This window comes from Muscardinus avellanarius (genome assembly GCF_963383645.1).
Source record: "Muscardinus avellanarius genome assembly, chromosome: 11".
NCBI lineage: Eukaryota > Metazoa > Chordata > Mammalia > Rodentia > Gliridae > Muscardinus > Muscardinus avellanarius.
Window position 1 is genome coordinate 54,977,279 of NC_137797.1, and position 16,790 is coordinate 54,994,068.

General features: G+C 41.0%; 1 protein-coding gene across 1 annotated transcript in view; it reads right to left on the reverse strand.

Annotated features, from left to right (window-relative positions):
* Positions 1-2,546: 2,546 nt before the first annotated feature.
* The window catches only part of HELB (DNA helicase B), a gene marked incomplete at both ends in the record, with an annotated part of 43,158 nt that continues 28,914 nt past the window's right edge, over positions 2,547-16,790 (reverse strand). The window contains 3 exon segments of the mRNA XM_080706421.1: positions 2,547-2,642; positions 8,310-8,807; positions 15,566-15,709. Of these exon segments, the coding sequence (XP_080562547.1) occupies positions 2,547-2,642; positions 8,310-8,807; positions 15,566-15,709 (738 nt within the window).

Here is a 16,790-nt window from a genome sequence, read left to right on the forward strand (position 1 = left end):
AGATTGGTGTCTCTGACTCAACTGATTGTCCTTCGCCCAGAGTCAACAAGGTTTGGGGTTATGGAAAGTTCAAAGAGGTCTGAGAGAGGATCAGGTGGTGATGACACGAGGGTACTGATAGGCCTATCTGTAATGATGTGTTTTGTATTGGTCTGTATTGTATTCCGGTGGTGGTAGCACGAGAATATTGATTGACCTGTAGCCGTGTATAAATACCTCTGGAAAAACAAAGTCGATGTCGGCACAATGAAGACGAGATTGACCCAGAAGCTGCGTTGGCCAGGAGTGTCCACGCGTTAGAGAATACTGACCCAGGCATAGTCGTCGGCCGGTAGGAAATATTGACCCACGAACAGGGGTCAACCAGTCGAGTAGGCCGGCAGCTCCCCCATGTTAGGGTTAAAAACTCTTCATCCTCACGCCTCACTTCAGAACTCCTACTCTTGCCAGCTAGCTCCGCACATGATTCCATTATTAATAGGAATTACTCAAAATGGTCAAATCTATAGAGACCAAGTAGACTAATGGTTGCCTAGGTATAGAGTGGATTGGTGGATATGGTTAATCGGGTATAATTTTCTTTTGGGTGATGTTATGTTTGGGTCTTAAATGTCCCTCAAAGGCTCATGTGATGGAGCAAGTTTCAGCAGTGGGTTATGGCTAAAAGAGGTGAATCACTAGGGATGTGGCCTTGGGACTATATATATACCTGGCCCCCTTCTCTTGCTCTTTCTGCTTCTAAACACCATGAGCTGAGAGCTACTTTTCTCTGCCACACACCCTGCTGATTTCTGCCCTGGAGCCAACCTATGGACTGAACCGTTAAAACAGTGAGCCCAAATAAACCACTCCTCCTGGGAGTTGTTCTTGTTGGGTATCCTAGTCACAGTGACAAAAAAGCTGACGAAAACTGGGGAAATAAACATGTTCTAAAATTGGCCGGGTGTGATGGTGCATGCTTGTAATCCCAGCATTCAGGTGGCTGAGACAGGAGGATCACAGTTCGTGGATAGCCTCAGCTACTTAGGCTCTTTGTAATTCAGTAAGACTCTGTTTCAAAATAAAGAAAAAAAAAATAGGGCTGGGGGTGTAGCTCGGAGGTACAATGCCTCTGGGTTCCATCCCCAGTACAGCAAAATAAATAAAATAAAATTGAATGTGATGACAGTTGTGCAATTCTGTGAATATACTACAAGTTACTAAATTGTACACATTAAATGTGTGAACTCTTATGTAAATTATCTCAACAAAGCTATATAAAACATTGGGATAACGTGTACATTTTTCCTCTTTGTAAAAAAAATCCATTAGTCTTAGCCCATTTCATGTTGCTATAAAAGAATTCCACAGACTGGGTAATTTATTAAAAAACTAAAATTTATTTTTTCACATTTCTGGAGGCTGGGAATCCAATACAGGCATATCTCAGAGATACCATAGATTCACTTGCAGTTTGCTGCAAGAAAGTAAATATTGCAATAAAATAAGTCCCACAAACCTTTTGGTTTCCATGCATATAAAATTCTGTTTACACTATATAATCTATTAAGTGTGCAAATAGCATTATGTTAAAAAACTGTATATTCTTTAATTAGAAAATATTTCTAAAAACTGCTATCTAAACTGTAGAGAAAATGGTACAAATACGCTTATTCCATGGTAAGTTTCCACAATGCTACATTTTGTAAATGACAAAGTTATCTGAGAAGCACAATAAAGCAAACCACAATAAAACCAGGCATGTCTGTATCAAGGGGCTGGCGTCCATCGAGGGCCCTCTTGCTTTGGCACCTCATGTTAAAATAAAAAGGCAGTAGGACAAGAGAACTACTCATAGCATGAGCAGGCTGAACTTGCTTTTTACCAGGAACTCAGTCCACGATAATTAACCCACTCCTGACCCAGACCCCTCTCATCAGGCCCCAGCTCCCAACACTGTCGCAGTGGAGATTAAGTTCCCAACACATGAAGTTTGGAAGACACATTCAAACCACAGCACCATTTAACAACAAGAAATTTGAAAATCAAATTGCACTCAGGGAAGTTTCCTTGAGATATATCCACAACCATGTGCTCTCAACTCAGAAAGCACTTCCAGGAAAAAGTCCCAGGTGTTCTGGGCCTGAGCAGCATTGATGCAGTAAATAAACATTTTGCAAAAGATGGGCCATCCTTGAATGCGTGTCATAGACATCAAAAGGTGCAATTGCAGTTTATCTCTGCCACATTTCAACCCATTGGCAAAAATAACCCAACAACGATCACAGGAGTTAGTAAGGCATTATACTAAGAAATAAAAAATTAAAAAATATATACGGGATTTTCCCCCCTCATCTATGTCCAGTGCTATCAGTTCTCATGATGACAGTGGTTAAAATCATTAATGCTTTCTTTGACTAAATGAATTTAAAACATCAGCTAAAGTGAATTTAAAACATCAGCTTAAAGCATAGGCAGCCCCTTTTATCTTGAAACTTTGAAAGTAAAATGTTCATTCTGTCTTAAAGAGGAAAAAAAATAATCATTCTGAGCAATCTGAAATAAAATTAAGTTTCTTGGTTGTTTGTGGGTTTGAAAAGTTGCTTGGGGATGAACTTGTTTAGTCTCAAATTCTGAAATCTAGAAGACACATGGGGAGATTCTTCTACCTGTTAGAAAAACAATAAAATAAAAGTTAATTTTACAAACACGTAGCCAGTCTACCCTACATACTTTTATGCCCTCTATGTACTTCAGAAGAAGAATTAATATATTTCTTCCAACTCTTAGAAGACTTGAGGGACAAGAACCGTCAGCTGTGAGCTCCTAAGAGGACCACATTTCACTGTGGTACCCCAGCACCCAGCTCTGAGCCCAGCATGAAAAATGACTATTGACTGAACAAGTACCTGTGCCTAATTGCTAAATGTATGGCCAGCACTCACGGTATAAGCTCAGTTCAAAATTTAAAATGAAGTCTCCTGATTCAAACATTAAGAATTTCAAGTTGACTCTGATAGGACAATAAACATCTGTGGGTCCCTCAGCACCCGGCCCTGTGGGCTGCCCAGGCTGTGTGCCCTTGAAGACAGCTCTGCACGTGGTAATGTGAGACACTGCTATACCACCATCATGATCTTCATAGTATTAGTGATTCCCAGGCACTGGTCAGTGGGCCAGTGGGATCACGGAGCTTCACCACCATTAAAAATGAGGAAAATAAACACAATCCAACCCATACGGCACAATGCTAAAGTTGCTCATTTTTAAAGTATCATGATCTTGGCTAAAGTCACAATACCCAGGTATTTAGTCACATATTATTCTAGATGTTTCTATGACAGTACGTTTTAGGTGAGGTTAATATTTAAACCAGTTAACTTCTGATAAAGCAAATTATCCTCTCTAAATGTTGGTGGGCTGCATCCAATAAGTTTATGGCCTTAATAGAAAAAAGACTGTCTGTCCCCAGGGAAGACAGAATTCTGCCAGCAACTCAAGTTGCAGCATGATCAAAATTTGATCCTGCAAATTTCAAATTTGCCATTCTCTAAAGCCGCAGGAGTCAATTCTTTAAAATAAAATTCACTATAACAGAGACACAAACATATCCATCTAGCTCTTCCTCTGGGTAACCTTCATTAATATAAGGACCGTCCAGGAATTATATAAAAATGTCCGTCATACTTTGGTTTTCTGTTAAAATGCAATTTTACTAAAATGGTTTTTTGTTTGTTTGCGGTACTAGGGATGGAACCCAGGTGCTTTCTACCTCCAGGCTACACTCCCAGACCTATTTTTTAATATTTTATTTTGAAACAGGGTCTCACTAAGCTGCTGAGAGCCTCACAAAGTAGCTGAGGCTGGCTTTGAACCTGTTCGATTGATCCTCCTGTCTCAGCCTCCCAAGTGCTGGGATTACAAGCGTGTGCCACCACGCCCGGCTTTTTTACTAAAATGCTTTTATCTATAGATTAACATTTCAGTTTTTCCTCTCCCCCTCCACTGGGGGGGGGCAGAAAAAATAGGTCAAAACTTCTTTTAGGACTTTTTTTTTTTCAGGACTCAAAGTTATGAATCCATTAAGAAACATGTAAGTTTTTATCTGGGAGGGGCTCAGTCAAAAGCAATCATTTATCCATACTGACAAACTATATATAGGATAGTGGTTCCAAAAAATTATAACAGGGCTGAAAAAATCCTATTGCCTTGTACAATGCATTACTTGTGTACATGTGGGGATGCTGGAATAAACCTCTTACACCATCAGTTCTATAACAATACAGCACATACATACATATGTAGTACAAAATACTTGATAGTGATAATAACCATGCTACTGGTTTATATGTTTTACCATACTTTCTATTATTTAGAGTGTACTTCTCCTTATTTTTTAAAGCTTACTGTGAAATTGTGTGCCCTGGTATGCCAGCACCTCCTCCTCCATCTCATGCTTTACTGAGTCTCCCGATCACATCAAGAAGCCATGTTGCACGGTTGGCCTGTACCATCTAAGCTGGTGTGAGCACACTCTATCAATGTTTGCCCAACAAAATTGCCTAATGATGCATTTCACTAAACTTCTCCCTGTAGTTAAATAAGGCACGAACGCAGGGGTAGAATTTAAACTGCTGTTTTGGCTCTGATGAAGCGGTCTGAATGTGAAGGAAGGGTGTGTGGGCGCCCCATCGCTGGATAGAATCTTTCAAAAATGACAAATCGCAGTCAGGCACGGTAGTACACAACTGTAATCCCAGCTACTCAGGAGGCCGAGGCTAGAGGATCACAGGCTCAAGGCCAGCCTGGGCAACATACAAAACCTGTCTCAAAATATAATTTTAAAAAGTGCTGGGGCTACAGCTCTGTGGTAGAGCACTTGCCATGCGGGTGCAGCAAGGCTCTGCGTTCAACCCCCAGTACAGAAAAAACAAAAAAGGATAAATCTCAATACCCCTGAATGTCTAGAGTTGTGGAAATACAGAAGGCCCTAATTTATCCGTCCTAATTTCCAGGGATTTCTGTAAATTTCACATACTTTTGGAAAACCCCGTGAGAAACACCTCCTCTTCAGTTAGAGAACCCTGCGGCCGTCATCACGCAGTGACATCAGCCAAAGCGGCACGCCTCTCCCCAACCAATGTCACTCCTGTGTTCACGGATCTGCTGTACTGGCCTCTGTCAGAGTTTAAAAGCCCTGCAGGCTCGGCACTGAATGGATGCTGCTGCTGTTTTCTCTTTGTACCACCAGACAGACTCCAATCCTTCTGTCACGTTGGTGCCAACAATAAGACCAGAAACTTTTAGAAGGCTTTCTTTGAAATTGCTTCTCTTCTGCTCATTTCTAAAGCCTTATTCTGGGGCCTTTGCAAGAGATGACACATTTACTGCAAAGGAAACCCCATATCAAAGGGATAATCTCAGTATAGAACGAGGCTTAGCATTAGTGGGGGTTCTAACATTGCCAAGAAAGAAAACTTCTTTTTCTTTTCCCCATGTCCACTTCAGTCACTTTTCCTAAAAACCCTGTCCCTCTGCCTCTTTTTTTTTTTTTTTTTTTTTTTTTTGTCCTAGTCTATGGTACCTGGATCCGTGTGCAGGCCCAGGTCATCCTCATCCAGCTGTATATAACTCATCAGTAGGTCCTACTGACTCTGCTCTTCAGCATCACTTTTCCATTCCCATTGCTAGTACCTGATGCTGAGCTAATCATTTTATCCACGCTACTGAAATAATGTTCTTTATGCTGGGAATTTGTTCCCCAGTCTCTCCCTAACCACCAACCACTAACCCACAATCAAAGTCCACCCTCCTAAACTTCAATTCACAGAGCACTTCAAACGTGCCTTACTCTTCTCCACTGTGATCAGAAGGCTGGGCCATCTCTCTAGAAGATGCTTCTGTCCTTCCTGTGTCCTTGGCTTCACACTTCTCACTTGTACCCTGTGCTTTCTGCCACTATGAAGGCTTCTCATGCTGAGCTCTTTATGAGGCAGACTCTTAGGCAACTTACTAACTGTCCCATATCTCTCTGGGGATAGAGGACAGGAGTATTCCCCCTTCAGAGCTTCCCTGGGACAGGCAGGTTACATGAGCACTTTCTTCTCTGTGCTTCCACTGTGGCCCCTATCTTGATCTCTGCCCCAGAAGCAGAAGCACTCAAGCTACCATGTCTGCTGCTGGCACATTAAGCAATTCTGAAGCCTCCGATGGGAGTGATGTCTAAGCGCACCTGAGTCCCAGCTAGCCTAAGCGCACCTGAGTCCCAGCTAGCCACAGGAGGACCCTTCACCTCCCAACAATTTCTCCTTGGGTCTTTCTCACCTTGAGAAATGGCACTGCCTTTCCCCAACTGCTTCCGCCAGAAAGCCAGGAGCCATTCTTTTGCTCCCTGGCATCTAGGCAGCAAGATATACAGAGTCCATCTTCAAAATGCCAGAGCCAAAAGGAAGAGATGAGACAAGAGCGGATGAAGACAAGAGATGAGACAAGAGCGGATGAAGACAAGAGATGAGACAAGCGTGGATGAAGGCTCTCACCTGACTGAAGCTGAAAAAAGGGGAGTGGGAAGTATAAGCATGCTGGGAAAGTGGAGAGCAAGCCCAGAAGGCCTCCAATGTCAAGCCAAATAATTTAGAGTTCATGGTGCAGGCATGGGAGCCACTGGAGGCTTTTGAGCAGTGGAAGGAGCTGAGCACCCGAGGGGCTGACGCTCTGATAACAAGTGAGGAGTGTTATTAGGAGAATTGCAACAGGCCAAGGAGGGCAGCCAGGCCACCAATCATCCCAGAAGATGAGATAAGGACCTAAATAGGATAGACCAGCTGGATGAAAGACATCCCTAAGAAAGACATTTGCGACAAAGCTCAATACCTGGGTACGGAACATGAAGGTGAGTCTAAAGTGACTCCAAGACTTTCAGCTGTGGAAGTAAGAGAAGGATGATTGAAAGGGGGGAATTGGGAGAGAGAGTAAGCTGTATCTGGACTGTGAATCCAGAAAGATCAGTCTCTAGGAATAAAGATACAGATAAGGGAATGGGTTCATTAACTGCTCCTCCTGTCTGAGCACTTCAGCGAATCACCAAGTCACTCACACAGCTGTCCTCCACTGCAGGCAATCAGGCCAAGACTGAGAACTGTCACTTTTACTTCCTTATCTTTGAGTTCCCAGGCTTAGCCGACAGTCAAAACTTTGATGAACTAATCACCAGTGCATAAGGGAGGGCTCAGACTGTGAGAATGCCATATGATCTCAAGAACAAAAGGTCAGCCCTGGGAGATCCATCCAGGCAGAGGATGAGGAGGAGAAGAGGAGAGAGAAGAAATGAAGGGAAGATATGGAAGTGGGGGAAGTGCTGGGTAAGGTACCGCTGCAACCAAGGGAAAGAGACACTGAAACAGCCGCAGAGTTAAAACCACTGCATGTCAGAGGAAATGTCAAGAAGAGCAAGACCTAAGAAAGATTTTTTTTTTTTTTTTTTTGGTGGTACTGGGGTTCCTGGAAGCCCTTCTACCTCCGGGCTACACTCCCAGACCTATTTTACATTTTTAAAATTTGGAAACAGGGTCTCTTAAGCCAGTAAGGCTGGCTCCGAACCAGAGTGATCCTCCTATCTCCGCCTCCCAAGTGCGGGGATTACAAGCATGCGTCACCACGCCCAGCAGAAAGATCTTTTTTATGTGCTTGTGTGTGTGTGTGTGTGTGTGTGTGTGTGTGTGTGTGCGTGCGCGCGCGTGTGTGTGTGTGTTATTGGAGATTGAGCCCAGGGGCATTCTACCTCCGAGCTACCCCCAGCCTTATTTTATTCTTTATTTTGAGACAGGGTCTTGCAAAGTTACAGATGGCTTCCCCAAGTTGCTGTGGCTGGCTATGAACCTGTGATTCTCCTGCCTCAGCCTTCCAAGTACTGTGATTACAAGCATGGGCTACCATGCCTGGCTTCTAAGAAAAGATCTTGCAGTTGACAAGGAAGACTGGAGCACACTGTTTCTGTGGAGTTATAGGGATGGAATAAGATTATGAGCTGCAAGGCAGGGGTGGGCAAAGAGAGGGAGACTGAAAAGGAAGACATCAGGAAAAAAGGAAAAGAGACAAAAGAGCCTTCACCAGCACATCACCCCCACCGATGGATAGAGGTTGCCTAGAATGGCAGCCTCGGGCACCAGGGAGAGAAAGTGCTAGGATTAACAGGCACAGAAAGAGGGAAATTTAACAGAGATGAGAGTCACACGATACAAAGTAACACTAACAGAAACACGTGGTCTTTGGTAAGCACACTCAGGTTAGCAATATTTAAATAAATACTGAGCACATGTGAACACAACACATACCATGCGAACTTTGCTTGGACTTTCAGAGTCATTCACACCAAAAACTCTCTTGGGCCCTCGTGACTGTGATAGATCCTCCTCTTCATCCGTTTCATCAAATGAAGACAACTGCCATCCTGCAGCCCAGGTGGATGTCCTGTCTTCTGGAGAAGAGGCCTTGCTCCTGGGGCCCTCATCTGTGACCATGTGGGCTGTGACTCTGGGGAGGGGAGATGCTGAAGGCGGTGTGCTGGGTCTTTCGCTGTCTCCGGAGCTCTTCAACTGGGAGGAAAGATCTGCTGGAGAAGCAGAGCTGATGGAGAGCTGGTTTTGCAGGAAATGTTTTAAACGGGTATTCCTAGAGACACTGTTCCTCCTGATTGCACTCTGGAGCTGTGACTCTTCTGCAATGACATACACTCTGCGGCGGCCCCGGGTCACGGCGGTATAGACGTGCTGCCAGTGCTGGCGACCCGCCCTACCCACCACGTAGACCACTGTGTCCTCCTCGGACCCCTGAGAAACAATAACAAGGCATGGGGACTTAGCACTGTGGGATGGTGCAGACAGCTCACACGGCAAAGAGAGGCGAGTCCACGGGGCACCCTCACGCACCTTCTGCCTGGCTTGGGCACTCAAATCCATTGGTCAGACCATGCTATTCACTACCTAAGACTCTCTCACGCTGGCAACATAGATTGCCACATTCAAGTCTCACAGTTCCACAACTGGCTTGTTGAAACTCAGTAGAAAACTTTAAAGACTGCATGCCAGTGCTAAATTTTCCATGGTCAAAGACTTTGAAATGATTGTATGGGCTTTATGTGTAAAACTGTTATCTTAATGTTATCTATAATGGCAAAAAGTAAATACCTAAAATATGTAGTAGTAGAATATATGAATATATGTAAATACACACATGTATACACACATACACATTTGACTCTGCAAATATAAAAAATGCTTTAAAATATAATAAAATTTTTAAAATCAGATACTATGCAAGGTGGCTACCCTATGGTAACATAATAAAATTAGTTACTCTGATCCAAAAGGATCATAAATATGTAATATGTAATGTAAATTAATCATAAAAAGGAAATTTGATCAAAATTTCAATGTCTCCAAGTAGAGGGCCTATTAATAATTTTTTCTACTACTGTATTTTCCTATTATTGAATCATTTTTATTTTTATCAAGAAAACAAGAGAGAACAATGAACTTTGGTTTTTAATTTTAGCACCTCAAGAACTGTATAAACCAGAAAAGTACCCAAAATCTCCATGTAACTGTAAGAAAACAAATTTCATGTTTGGGGCTATTCTTAGTCACTGTACTTGGGGAACAGCATATAAGTGCCAACCTAGAGGAAGAAGTGATTTGAAAAATTATCTCCTCCATGGCTGCCCCATCCTTCCCACCAAAAGAAGAGCTGTCGGAAGGCAAATGACAAGATGAGGAGCATGAAAAATTCAGATCCACCACTAAAAATATAAATAAAACAAAAGAACTGCTTTACAGCAAACTTTTATCTCCCTAGACAGAAAGGCTAGACCTGCTCCTCAGACTGAAAGTTTAATAAATATTTCTTTTCAAAGCTAAATACATTTTATAGATATATGTCACTTCTCCCCCTTAGACTTCATATCATGTATTCTATACATGTAACTGTCTACCTAAGCTTAGCTAACCTAGTTCATTTCATTTTTTGTGGTACTGGGGATAGAACCCAGGGGCATTCTACCTCTGAGCGACACCCCCAGGCCTATTTTTTATTCTTTATTTTGAATCAGGGTCTCACTGAGTTGCAAAGGGCCACACTAAGTAGCTGAGGCTATCCATGACTGAGATCCTCCTGCCTCAGTCTCCCAAATGCTGGGATTACAAGTGTGTGCCACCACACCTGGCTCACTAACCTAGTTCTTAATCGTCAATTAAACAACACTGAAAAAGCAGTAATAACAGAAAAGAAACAGCCTCATAATCAGTCTTCTTTGCACACTAGTCCTGACCTATCATCCTTACGGTGGCCATAGTGGTATTTGTACAATGCAAATCCAGCTATGCCAGACTCTGCTCACAAACCTCCAGTGGCTCCTGAGATCTCAAAGTAAACCACTGTTTCCTGAGAGTGCTCCTGAGGGTTCTCAAGACCAGGCCAGAGCTGGGCGAGGTGGCGTACACCTGCAATCCCAGTACTTGGGATGCTGAGACAGGAGGTTGGCAGGTTCGAGATCAACCTCAGTAACTTAGCAGGACTCATAGCAGGCTAGTAAGACCATTTCAAAACAAAAATTGAGGTAGGGATGTAGCTCAACAGTAGAGCACCCTTGAATTCAAACCCCAGTACAAAAAAAAAAAAAGGGCCAGCCCAGGCTTGGGCCCATTCCCTCTACCCCTTCCTCTTTCTTTCCATGAACCATGTAGCACAAGGAGCATCTTTGTGGTCCTGTCAGTGTCCTGATATCTGCAGCCTCCATCTGGTCCATCTCTTGATCAGCTTCCCCATCTATGAATTTTAGAGCTTCATGTCCCTCTTCCATCACAGACTTTTTAACCAGGACTACTCTGAGAAGTTCATCACAATTGCCTGGTTCCTTGGCCTTTCTGAAGTGCTTCACTAAACGAATGATTATAAAAATTAAGGAGTCATGTTCCAACAGCCAAAGGTTCTATTGACCTGGTATTCCACATCCCCAGATGCTACCTATCTTCTTCAGAAAGCGAAACACAACACCCAACTTAACCTCAATAACCTATGGTAAATTACTTATCCATTTCTTTAAACCTCCCCTGAATAGTAAGAATGGTCAAACTTGTTCAGCTGGAAACTTTTATATATTTAATTTTTTTTTTTTTGGTGGGTTCCTGAAAGCCCTTCTACCTCCAGGCTACACTCCCAGACCTATTTTATACTTTTTTTATTTTTGGAGACAGGATCTCTTAAGCCAGCGCGGCTGGCTTGGAACCTGCGCGATCTTCCTGTCTCCATCTCCTAAGCGCGGGGATTACAAGCGTGTGCCATCACACCCCGCTATATATTTACTTTGAATTGTGTATTTTTCTGTTCTCTATGTTTGTTCTGCAACTCAACAACATATATGACTGGTTCATGAACCAGTTCAGTGCCCCCCCATTTCACTCAGAAAATAAGCCAAAGTTTGTAAAATAGAATAGTCCTGTCCAATAGAAATATAAAGTAAGTCATATAGGCAATTTAGAATTCCCTAAGTAGGGCATGGTAGCACAAACATGTAATTCCAGTATTTGGGAGACTGAAACAGGGGGATCAAAGGTTCAAGACCAACCTTAGCAATTTAGCAAGACTCTTAGCAACCTAGTGAGACTCTAGCTCAAAACAAAAAACCAAAAGAACTGAAGAGCGGGGAGTATAGCTTGGAGGTAGAATGTCCTCTGGGTTTAATCCCCCTTATCACACATGCAAAAGAAAAAAAATTCTAGTAGTCACATTAAAAAAGAAACAAGTGAAATTAACTCAATAATATTTTTATTTAATCAGTATATTAAAAATATTCAGAACATAGCCTGGCTTGGTGGTGCATGCTTGTAATTCCCATGCTTGGGAGGCTGAGACAGGAAAATCGCACAGGTTCGAAGCCAGCCTCATCTACTAAGTGAGGCTCTCAGCAACTTAGTGAGATCCTGTTTCCAAACAAAATATAAAACAGGTCTGGGAATATAGCCTGGAGGTAGAAAGCCCCTGGGTTCCACCTCCAGTACCACCAAAAATAAATAAATAAATATAAATAAATAAATATCCAGAATATAAATCAGTATATCCAAAATATTGTTTCAACAGATAATCAACAGAGAAATGATTAATAATTTATCTGAGCATAATAGCACATCCCTATAATTTCAGTACTTGGGAGGCTGAGACAGGAGGATTACAGGTCCACTTGAGGCAGGACTCAGCAATTTAGTGAGGCCCTCAGCATTTTAATGAGATGGTTTCAAAAATTTTTTAAATAAAATTAATTAGGACAGAGGGTGTAACTCAAAGGCAGAATGCCCCGGGTTTTAATCTCCAGTACCACAACTAAGATATTATGCTCTAGATTATTTTTATTCAAACTAAGCCTTTGAAATCCTCTATTTTACATATCCAGCACAGACGCCAAATTTCCATCAGAAATACTTAACCTATATTTGGAGTTCATAATGCACACATCCAAGTTTCAAACATAGTTAAAAATTTATCCAATGACTAAACCTACCAAAAGTTTTTTAAAATTAATTAAAAATGAGTTTCTCAATCACACTAGCCACATTTCAAGTGCTCAACAGCTGAATGAGGCTAATGAGGCCCTAGAAGACGACCTGACCCTCCATCCCATACTGCTTTCCAGACATTATCTCCTGTTGCTCTCCCAGTGTCCTCCTTACAATTCTCGCTCCTAAAATATGCCAGACTAACTCCTACTTATAACCCTGGCTGTGGTTTTTCCCCTACCTAGAATGCCATTCTCCCACACTCACCTGGTTAACTCCTTTATTTCCTTCAAAACTTGGGCCAAATGCTACCCTCTCAACAAGGCCTATGCTGACCACACTGCACCCCACCTCAACCTCTTTTCCATCTCATTTACCAACTTCTAATAATACAAGCTGAAGATCCCTTATCCATAATACTTGGGACCACGCGTGTGTGAGATTTCAGAGTGTTTTTGTATTTTAGAACATCCACATGGACTTGATTGGATGAACATTCCTAAACTGAAAATGTCTGATATGTGAAGTGTTGCAAAATCCTAAGCTTTTTATTTAACCCATGCTCAAAGAGTTTCAGATTTTTTGGAGGAATTTAAATTTGGGGTTTTCAGATTAAGGATACTCAAACTATCTACAGGGAGGTTCTGTTTGTTTGCTTGTTTTTTTGTTGTTATTATTTTAAGAATGTGTCCGTTTCTATCCCCTTCCTCACCAAATGTAAGCTTCACACTGGCAGAGATCTTGGTTTCATGAACTGGCCTATTCTAAGCACCAAGAACAGAGTCTAATTCAATAAATATTTGTTGAATGAAAATGACTACTTCAACCTTAACCTGGTAATAACGAAGACCCCCTCAGTCTATTTGTCCAGAAATACAAAAGAACTATGAGAGTAGGAATTTGAGGAAATCTTTCAGAAAACAGGGCAAAAGGATAATGAGATGGAAAATAAAACAGTGTGATAAGGCATTTCGGTAACCAGTTCTGGAGGTCTACTATATACATACTAGAAATTACTTTAAAAAATAGGAAAAAAACCTGAGGACAAGAAATCTTTAAAGAAGTAATTCAAGAAAATTTCCCAAAACTGAAGGACAGAAATTCATACAATGAGAGCTCCCATAATAAAGACCCCTGGGAGAAATTTCTCTAGGAACATAGAACTAGGAATAACTAACCTTGAAACAATGAATTTTTTTTTACCCAATACACACAATTTAATAATTATTTCTCTCTTTACTTGGAGAACTTTGGTCCAAAGGAAACATAAAGACAAATCTTGAGTCTGGGGTACCAGAATCTTTAACAGCATGCCTCTCTCCCATCCAAACTCACTCCTAGAACAATGATTTTACCATCTTTTATTTGCCTCTTGATTTCATTTTAAAATGCTAGAATTTCTCTTTTTTAAAAACAAAATCATGCTGCACTCACTATTGACATTTTTTTTTACATGCCATTTCAAATTCTCTTTGGTACTGCAATGGGGTATATTAATAAATAAAACACCATCCACTTAAAAACTATGCTAATAATGTTTGTATCCTTATAGAAGATAAGGGCTAACTAAATTTTTTCTGTTTTTATAACATAGGCTATTGCAGCCTCCCTATTAAAACAACAAACAGACAGCAGAGAGGGAAGCTCAAAATAATGGGTAAATAACCGAGCCGGGACTGGCTTATGAGAATTCAAAAGTATTTTTAGAAAGCTTAAGAGCAAGTTATACTAAATGCAATGTGGTGTCCTGGATTGGATCTCAGAACAGGAAAAGGGCATTAATAGAGAACTGATGGAATCTGAATACAGTGCATACACAGTTATCAGTATTACAGCCATGGTAATATCCTAGTCCTGACAAGCATACTATGCTTATAGAAAATATGAACAGTAGAGAAGGCTGGGTGAAGGGTTCATGGGAACTCTCTGTGCTATCTTTGCCATTTTTCAGGAATCTAACGCTGTTCCCAAATAAGTTTAAAAATTCAAAAAGGGGGTTGCCTCCCAAAATCAGAGGGAAAGAATACATTTGTCAAAACTCATCCAACTTTATAATTAAAATGTGTATGTGAACTATTTTCAACTACGTTGAATAAGCCAAAAAGAGAAGCAAGTTGCAGAAATATAGACACACGATGATAGCATTTGTTTAAACCCTGGAAACAGAAAAGATTTGCATATATATTGATCCTGTATGACGAGGAATGATTCACATCAAATGCAAATGGGGGACAGAAGTCACTTTAGAGGAAGGTAGGAAGCAGGCCTGGAACTCCTCAGCTATTTAAAGAGGATGCAAAGAAAGTTAAGAGCGTGCAAAGAAGTTCAACAGTCAAAAACATTTTAATCTAGCCGGGCGTGGTGGTGCACACTTGTAATCCCAGCATTCGGGAGGCTGAGACAGGAGGATCGTGGTTCACGGACAGCCTCAGCTACTTAGTGAGGTCCTCTGCAACTCAGTGAGACCCTGTTTCAAAATAAAGAATAAAAAATTGGGCAGGGAGTGTAGCTCGGAGGTCAAATGCTCCTGGGTTCCATCCCCAGACCCGCAAAAAAAAAAAAAAAAGAAAAGAAAGAAAACAAAACATTTTAATCTAATATCTTTAAAAATAAAAAATAAGGAAAACATTCATAATGAATGAAAGATCAGCATGCCACCTTCCAAGCCATACTGGAGAGAGTTGCAGGAAGAGGAGACCAGAAGAATGAGGTATTGACTGTAATGTTGCAGTTCCTGAAAATAAAGAGAGCTCTGAAGAAAAGAGAAAAAAGCAGTGTCTGTATTTTCTATACTTTGTGCACTTTTTTCCCTAATTTTTTCCTAATTTAAAAAAAATAAAAGCAAAGGCTAGGGAAGTAGCTCAGTGGTAGAGCCCTTGCCTACCATGTGAGTTTAATTCCCCAAGACTACAAAAAAATTTATATATAATAATAAAAATAAAAATGAAAGCCAACTAAAATTAAAAAAAAAAAACAAAGCAAGGTACTCTGTGGTTTATTAAGTTATTGACTTAAATAGCTTTGTAAAAGCCCAGTCTTACCTGAAAAGTGTGAATAGTTCTTGCCCAGGCATGTCTTATGTGACAGTATTTCATTAGTTTATTAAAATCCACAGTTACTTCTAAGCCAGCCATATTGTTAATGGTCAAATATCTCCTCTTTCCAAAAGTTACATCAGTCACATCCTGTCACAAAAACAAAGAAGTGTTCCAAATGTCCTCAAATATGTGCACAGTAAAGCTATACTGTCTTTGGAGTGAACATAAAATACAGACACTGTAAGAGTAAAGTAGCATATAAATTCATTAAATTGAGAGTTTCTAGAGGTATAGTTCATTGTTCTGAATATGTGTTTAGCATGAACCAGGCATTGGGTTTGATACCCAGCAAAAAAACAAACAAACAAAAAAACAACTTTCTCTTTTCAATTTAATTGAAACAAAAACACTCATATCTACACGCTGATACAATTAATAAGCACAAACAGAAACTTTTAGTCCTTGAAACTTCACAAAGAATATTTCTTCATGGCTTTTTAAAAATACAATTTTAAGCCAGGTATGGTGGTGCATGCCAGTAATCCCAGTACTTGGGAGATAGAGACAGAAGGATCACCGGTTCGAAACCAGCCTCAGCAATGTAGCAAGACTCTCAGCAACTTAAATGAGACCGTTTCAAAATAAAAAATAAAAAAGGGATAGAGGTGTAGCTTGGAGATAGAATGCCCCTGGGTTCAATCTCCAGTGGCACAAAAATAATAATGATGATAATATAATTTGAAGAAGGTGTCTATACAAATATAACCACTTCCACAGTTTCTGTATTTAAGCTAAAATCATGCTTTGTAAAGTGCCTCACCTGTGCCTTGTTTCTGTTTGCTCAAGAACTTCACACTTATTAAAAATGCATTACCTAAGGCCGGGCGTGGTGGCGCACGCTTGTAATCCCTGCGCTTGGGAGGCTGAGACAGGAGGATCTCACAGGTTCAAAGCCAGCCTCAGCTACTTAGTGAGGCTCTCAGCAACTTAGTGAGACCCTGTTTCCAAATAAAATAGAAAATAGGTCTGGGAGTATAGCCCAGAGGTAGGAGGCCTCTGGGTTCCACCCCAGTACCACCAAAATAAATAAATAAATAAAATAAAATAAAAATGCATTACCTCACAAAGTCTTCCAGAAAAAAATATGAGGAAAAGGACCACTTTCCAAGTGCACTATTCTCGATTATTCCACCATTACTCTAGTACCTCAACTAGACATTACTAGAAA